Below are 8,288 nucleotides of genomic sequence, written 5' to 3'. Positions count from 1 at the left end.
TTTGTTTTTGAATTATAACAGTTTATTTATGCATTCTTACTGGTTAGGAAGACATTTTTTTTAAAAAAAATAAAAACAATAAAGGATTTGACTATGTCGCAAAGCTCTATATTTTAAAAATTGTGGAGACCATGTCTCTCCTTGGAGGCTTAGGTGGCGGGATTTTAGGTAAGAGCTCTTGAGCATAAGCTGTGCTATGAAGTCCAGCTTCTCGGAGAGCCAGCTCAACACGAACTCGGGTATCAGAAATTATCTGAATAAAAAAATAATACAATATGTCAATACAAGCCTCATATAATAACTCGCTGCAGTTAGAATCTATTCCAAGTCATGCCTCAGGAACACGGCCACCCCTCTGGTATTAGGTAGATAATTTGTGCCTAGGGTTATAAACATTTTAAATAATGTAACTGGAACCAGCTATTCTAATCTTCCCAAACTTTTAACTCTAATTCTTAACTTTTAAATGTTAATTCTTATTTCAAATTAGTTACTGTAATTCTTAGTGTTTATTGGACACCCCTTTCTCTACATTTCTGGCTGATTTCAGCTATTTCATACCTTAGAACGTTATGTGCTTAGCTGCTTTTTAGTTGTGTTGCACTTATCCTGCTTTGTACATTTCTTTCAATGTTTACTTTTAATCCTTATGCTTCTAGAACAGTGTTTCTCAACCTTGACCATTTTAAGGCATGTGGACTTCAACTCCCAGAATTCCACAGCCAGCATTGCTTGAGAAGGTTGAGAAACACTGTTCTAGAATACTCTTTATTGATATTGCTCTATCAGAGTCCAGGCTTAGTCTTATTTGTGCATATACAGTATGCTGGTCTTAGTTGGCAACACTCACAATTTGATTTGAATCAGTAGAAATGCTATTTTTGAACACTGTCTGAATGACTGGCTTCTCCTGTGCAAATCAACTGGTGATTTCAAATGCCAGCCTGTGCCCTACCACTCCAGAAACACTTAAAATGGGCTTTTTTGGTGCCTACTCCCAAGCTCTGGAACTCTGCCAAGGAAGATAGAGGAGTCACACTTTACTTGTTCTTCTGCTCTACGTTTTTCATGCAGACAATGCTTGGGTTCACAGATTGCCCTGTGATGAAGTGTGCTTGCTTTTGGCTTACTGCATGGCTATTTATATAAGAATGGCAACCTGCTGCACAAGCTACACACCTGCTCGGCATTGAATGTATGCAATACAAACAGAGGTTTCTGTAGAATAAATTCTTCTTCGGTTCCAATACCCATCCGTGCCTTAGAGGCCACTGTATCAGCCACCATCCGAGCAGGATCAAATTCTGCCACAATAGCAACCTGAAGAAAAAAGCAAGTAGGGACAATTCACTTATACTCCTGTTTTTTTCCCATTTTCTTGAGTAAGGTATAAAAAAATTCTAAAGTTACAGTATCAGAACATTACAGTCCAAAAGTAAGCAAACAGGCAATTCAAATCCAAGAACTTCACCTGTGTCCTGCCATCCCTACCCCCATATTATCATATTACCAAGATGCCCAGCAAAACCACCAAGAATAAGATCTCCAGTTTGGCTCCTGATGTAGATCATGCATCAAGGATGTTCAAGGACTGTCTCAGTCCTATATCTAGAAATTGAAATTTCCAAATCTGGAAATCAGATTGAAATCGATAAAGGTAAGGCTTTAAAAATAAGCATTTTCAACTAACTTCAGAATATAGTGATAGCCAATACCTTGTGAATCTAGGAGAGAAGTCACATGCTCCAATTATCTGCCACATCAACATTTGAGCAGTCATAGTTTACAACAATGGAATTTACTCAGTTATCTTCCAAGGCACCGTTATATATTTGTCCAATAATTCTCAGAAGTATATAAATACTAAGCCAAGGTCTATCTCTTCAGATAGTTTGACACAAGAGCAGTATAGGTAGTTCTCAACATACCACCACAATTGAGGCCAAAATTTCTGTTGCTAAGTGAGACAATTGTTAAGTGATTTTTGCCCCATTTTATGACCTTTTTGCCACAGTTAAGTGAATCCCTGCAGTTGTTAAGCTAGTAACATGGTTGTTACTGAATCTGGCTTCCCCATTGATTTTGCTTATCAGAAGTGGTCACATGATCTCAGGACACTGCAACAGTCATAAATATGAACCAATTGTCAAGCATATGAATTTTGATCACATGGTCATGGGTATGCAGCAACAGTCATAAGTGTGAAAAGTGGGTCATAAGTCACTTTTTTCGGTGGTGTTGTAATTTTGAACAGTCACTAAATGACCTGTTTATTGTAAGTTGAGGACTACTGTAATTGTAAACTGTTAGAAATCATTTGTAGTCATCATAGCTATTAAAGTTTACTCTGTTGATCCACTTGTGCACCTCTTTTCTCTAACCACAATATCTCTTAGTTTTAGTCTTAGGTTTTGGGTTCATCTATCCCGAAACAATCCGCAAACATTGGTCCAAAGGCTCCACTTCCTTCCTGGGATGAGCAATTAAAAGTGATCAAGCTGAGTGTAGAATTTATGTTTCAGGACAAGACAAAATCTTAATTTGTATCCAACTCACTTCTGAGAAACAGCTTTGCCCAAAGTAGCCATGAAAATGGCTCTTGAGGAGAAATGCGCCACAGAATGGAGATGACTGAATCTGTGTAATGCAGAACCCTCAGATATTGTACCTCAGATCACTCCTCTTATTATGGAGTCAGAGTTGGAAGTGATCTCAAAGGTCATCTAATCTAACTCCTTGCTCAGTTCTGACAGAAGGCTATCCCGCTTTCATCTCAAGGTCACCAATGAAAGGGAACTATCATTTCATGATTTTTATATCATTTGCAAATCTCATGTTTATCCCACCAACTGTTTCACCCATATCGTTAATAAAAAGTGTGGAAGAGTGTTTGTTTGACCAAAACACAGCCGTGTATCATTCCATTTACTACTTATTCTACAAGCTGGTGTGGAACCATTTAGTCATCATCCAGGCAATAAAATGAAACCATCTATCAGTTGCATCATTCAGCCCATATTTTCCCATTTTATTATGGAAGGCATAAGGGGAGGCTTAATTACATCAGCTTTCCAGTCTATCAAGGATTGATACCGGATATTTTTTCCATTTGGTTGGCATTCTAAACTAAGCATGATGACAAATAAAAAATTACTTCCCTTCCTTCAGTTTCTACCATTTTAACTGGCACGTACACCAAAAGGATGCAGGAACTGGCTTTTAAAAAAACCTTTATTACTAATGAAAATAGACCAGAAAGCATTGAAAATGACTAACAGTTCTGCTTTCATCTGATGAGTCACCACAGATATTAAAGCAATGACACGGAGAATTTATGCAGAACAAATAAATGTAGTTCACTTTCTAAAACTCTCATATTTGTAGCTGTTGTGGTTTCTTGGAAACGCCCTGAGATAAAATTGGTTTTCAAGTTTTCATCCGCACGGACTGGAGTTCAAACGTTTATGAAAAAAATAATAATAATTGGTAATCAATTGGATGTTTTGCTTAAATATACCCCATTTCCTTTAATTTGCAGTTTAAAATTTCTTGTCATTATGCAACAGAGGCTAGATTTGGGGCAATTTATTTATTTATTATTATACTATTATTCCATGTTTTCAGATAATTGTTTCCCAAGTGGATCATGCCAATTAAAAAAAAAAGAAGATCCTGCCTTTAGGATTACTGTCCAAAAAGATCAAATGTATGGGGAGGGGAATTGGAATGAAAAGAAGGGAGATCTGTTTCTCAAGTCCCCCTTCCCTGGGAAAAAAAAAGACCAAGAAATATGAAGGAGTAATTTACATGCAACAACGGCTGGACTGAATTTCCCTTCCTGGCTCTCTCGCTTTAATAACAATATGAGCTTCTTGTTCTTTTGGCCTATGGGTAAGGCCAAGAACCGCCCCCTTCAACTCTGTATTCCCAGGGCATCCATTTAAAGTAAGAGCTATGGATGTCAGGCAACCGATTTTACGATTCTGGAAATGTAGATAACAATAATAACCCCCCAAAGCATCTCACTTTAGAAGGGACTTCTTGAATGCTAGGCAGCCACCATACAGAGAAACATGTACGTTGACCCTGGATTTGCCTGGGTCATCTGCCCACTCACTTTCTGTCTTATTTTGTTACATGTTGTGCCCCAAATCATTTTATGCTACCGAAATGTTTTGTCATGCAGTATATGTAGATGCGGGCTAGTGGCATTTGGACAGAAAGAAAACTAGCAAGAATGTAGAACATAAATCAACCTGAAATGTTCCTGACATATCTAATCAAGTGACTGAGGAAAAAAGACCAAGAAGTGACGAAGAGAGCATTTTGATTGTGGCAATTGAGACCAGAATTTGCATTGCTAAGCAACGTGATTGTAAAGCCCGATATCATGTGACTGTGATGCTTAACAATGGAAATTCTGACATTTCTGGTTGCTAAGTTTTTAAGTGTACCACTGTGGGTCATTAAGTGAGGTCATCACATTGTCGCTATTTGTGACTTCCTGCTGGTTTCCCCATTGACTTTGCTTGTAGGAAGCTGGCAAAAGTCGCAAATGATGATTGCATGATCATGGGATGCTGTGATACCATATCTGTGAGCTGGGTCCCCGGATCGCAATCACATGTCCATGACAGATGCTGCAACTGACATAAGTGTGAGGACTGATCAAAACTACTACTCATCCAATATTGTTCTAAGTTCAAATGGTTGCTGAATAAGCGTTCATTAAATAAGGACCACCTGTATACGGTAGTTTACATTTGCTGGTCAAAGGTAATTTTAAAAATCTGGTTCTGAAAGGACAAGTTTCTGTACACATAAATTCAGGTGTGGCAGTTCAGAGTAACTATAGCTTTTAGTTTAAATTCAGAAAAACAACTGCTGCTTCATCTCCACAGGCCACTGCTTGGTTTTTAGAAAAAGAATTGATGAAAGATTCTTTGTTTTGCTGCTGTTGCCAAATTTGGCAATCAGTAATAGCCTGTGGATTACTGAGAGATATTCTATTGCTGCATTACCTGTATGCTCCAGGATCTGCACTACCTATTTTCTCCCTAGCTGATTTTCGTTGTCTACCTCACAGTTGACTTTTACAGCCTTAAATAGCTTGGGGAGCCATTTAGATTGCCTTTCCTAGTCTGTCCTAATCCAGCTTTCGATATTTCAGGAGGAGGCTTTAGCCATGATGGACAATATTCATGAGTAATTTATCTATGCAAAGGCCTCATCAAGTGTGGCTCCTTGTCAGGGATGTCCACCTTTAAGTGCATTAGGAATCACAGTCTAGTCAGCTTCATAAATTGCTCGTAGCACATCTTTCCACCCAAAATTTGGGACGCTTTTGCTGCTATTGGTTTTAAAAGTGTAGGGTTTTAAATAACCAGACTAATGTTTTTGATTTCTAATGCTGCAAATTTGCTTTCTTTTGTAATGTCCTCTAGGACAGCGGTTCTCAACCTTTTTATACGGTGACCCCCGGTCACACGGACGCGGTGCGCATGCGCGGCGGCGCCCCATGTGCGGTGCGCATGCGCAGCGGCGCCCCCTGAGGGGGAAAAATGGTGGATCGCGTTGTTGGGCGACCCCCGTAAAATGGTCGTTTGACCCCAAATGGGGTCGCGACCCATAGGTTGAGAACCGCTGCTCTAGGATGCTCTAAAAATCAAAATCCAATAATCCAGTCTGCTCTGATTATTTGCATTGCAGTACAACAATGATACCCTCCAGGATGGAAAATTGACCAAGATGCCACATGATTTTCCGATTTCATGCATCTTCTTCTCTGACTTGGCAGCCAGAGGAAGTCAATAAATTCTGGGTTGTGTCTACTGGCACTTGGCGGACAAAAGCTGCCCACAAGCTAACAGCTACTCCAGGGAACATCTCGAAGAAGAACTGCTGGTGGTTTTCTCCCCAAAAAACCAATAAGGATCTGGACTCCAAAGGAATCTGTTTAATTTTCTCTATGACTGGCAAGTATTTCTCAATGGTCCAGACCAAAGCTAGGAACAATTTAACCACCAGTTAAATATAAAAATTACAATCCAACGTTAACAAGCCAAACCAAGCTGTTGCTGTTTTACACTGCATACTGCAATAGGACAGTGCAATATTACCATTCAAGAAACAATGTCAAAAGCTGAAAAAAGTCCTATCAAAAATTCTATACCAGCAGATTCATACAAACAGAGCATTTGTTGCAAAACGTAGTTTAGACAACAATGAAATGAATTTTACATGGAACAGCTATGTATGCCATGTGAAGAAAAAGAAGAGAAGAGTTCAGTTTGATGCAGGAAAGAAACTAGATTCTATCTCAGGGGTGTCAAACTCAATTTCACTGAGGGCCACATCAGCATTGCAGTTGCCCTGGGGGGGCTGGTGGGTGTGGCCAGAGTGGGTGCAGCCTACTGCAGTTGCCTGGAGGGGCCAGGTGGCATGGATGGAGTGGGTGTGGCCTACTGGGTGGGCAGGCCCAGTTCTACATCATTCGCATCAAGATTGCCTATGGGGCCTGGGCAGGAGTGGGACAGATCTGAGGGTCTCTGGCAGAAGGGGGTGGGACCAGGCAAGTGCCAAGGCATGGTCTACTGGGGCAAGTGCCAAGATGGCCATCACAAAATTGTACATTGGCTCCTGGCGGGCCTGGCCAGGGCCAAGGCAGCGGGGGCCGTTCCCTCATTGTTTCCAGAATGGCTTCGCGGGCCACATGAAACCACTTTGTGGGCCGCATCTGGCCCCCGGGCCTTGTGTTTGACACGTCTGTTCTATCTCATCTTATATCTTCAAACAGAGGGAGCATGATTTGGTGTCTTTGATCTAAGTAACACTACACAAGGCAACCTAACATCACATAGTTAAGATGCCTGATACAAAGCAATTCAATATGCTAATGGTTATAAAAACAGGAATTACTATTGATTGTCAGATGCATCCAACTAGGATTTCTTGGCCTAGTGTCATATTGTTGTGTTGGGTATCACAATCATCTAAGCTCTTTGTGACTACTGGAAAAGCATCTCCAGATGCATGTAGCATGTTTCTTTCTGAACGGTTGCAAATGAAGTGACCAGGCATTTTCTGCCAATCCTCAACTGCTATGCCTGTAATGCTTTGATGGCTGTAGCTCAATGTTCATGACCATGAATTAAGAACCATTAAATACAATGAAACATATTTTTGAGTAAACATTCATGGAACTGGACTGTTAAACCTCAACTTCTCAAAGATTTCAAGGAACAGGACTTATATCTACGACATTTCTTAAATGAGAAGGGTGAAGAAGCATGCTTGCTGTAGGAGCGATGGACTGGATTGTTTTTCTTTTTTAGGGGGTTACAGATTCTACAAACCCAGCAGATGTAAATTTCAGCAATTTACATGGATTCTGATGCAATTTGGTGGCAGCCTTCTACTGGGTTGGAGACTCATTCCAGTGCAATCACTTGCATTGCCTAAGACTCAGCAGGCAACACTACATTAGCCTTTGCAGCTATAAAAATGTTTGAGGTTGAAACTTTTACAAAGTTTGTCTGAATCATAATGGGAAGATCTGTCAATATCAGAAATATATACATATATAAACATCCATAGTGTCAGAATATTGTTGATTTTGAAAAGGAACTTGTTGTTTGTAAGAAAAGTGACTAACTGGGAAATGAGATATATTCGTTCCAAATATACAAATATTTCCCTTGAAAATTAACCATTGGAAAGACTTCTTCCAACCACTGGACTAGGCTGGATCGCAAAATTATGTACATTTCATTCTTTTTACTTTCATCAATATAAATCTTGCTGCCAAAAAACTGATAATCAAGGAAGACAGGGACAAAGAAATACATTTATAGATATGAGGAAACACTTAGCTCTCTAATGCTATTGCTTTTAGCCTTTATTTGATTCTTTTGTGCAGAGTAAAAATATCCTGTTGTTATAGAAGAGAATATAAATATTTCAGGATTGCACCATGGAGTCCTTGGTGTACCACAGGGCATCACCATAGCATGCAAATCAACTAAAGGCCAGCAAAACATCCTTTTTTAAAAAAAAAATAATTATTTTTTATTTTTCCAAACTCTCCCCCATATATATACTGTGATATTTATCATATGTTAACATACATTCTTTTTACATTCATATATAAGATACTTTTAATAAAATGAAATAAATACATACACATGACTTTTGGTGTTGCTCGCCCATTTCCCCTTTCACTAAATCCACACTCCTTCTTCTCTACCTTCTTTCTCCCTTTCTTCTCTTCCCTACTTCCCTCTTCTTCC

At 39.4% G+C, this 8,288-nt stretch overlaps 1 protein-coding gene across 6 annotated transcripts in view; it reads right to left on the bottom strand.

Moving 5' to 3' along the window:
* The window catches only part of CCDC148 (coiled-coil domain containing 148), a 182,949-nt gene continuing 174,661 nt past the window's right edge, over positions 1-8,288 (bottom strand). For all 6 annotated transcript variants that reach the window (XM_039323962.1, XM_039323963.1, XM_039323966.1 and 3 more), the window contains 2 exons: positions 1,180-1,320; positions 1-253 (listed from right to left, as the gene is read on the bottom strand). In XM_039323962.1, the coding sequence (XP_039179896.1) occupies positions 107-253; positions 1,180-1,320 (288 nt within the window). In that variant the 3' untranslated portion in view covers positions 1-106. The remainder of the gene's footprint in view (positions 254-1,179; positions 1,321-8,288) is intronic.

The sequence above is a fragment of the Crotalus tigris genome, unplaced genomic scaffold (genome assembly GCF_016545835.1).
Source record: "Crotalus tigris isolate CLP2741 ecotype Arizona unplaced genomic scaffold, ASM1654583v1 scf7180000024290.1160143, whole genome shotgun sequence".
Taxonomy (NCBI): domain Eukaryota; kingdom Metazoa; phylum Chordata; class Lepidosauria; order Squamata; family Viperidae; genus Crotalus; species Crotalus tigris.
This window is presented reverse-complemented; position numbering and strand designations above follow the sequence as displayed.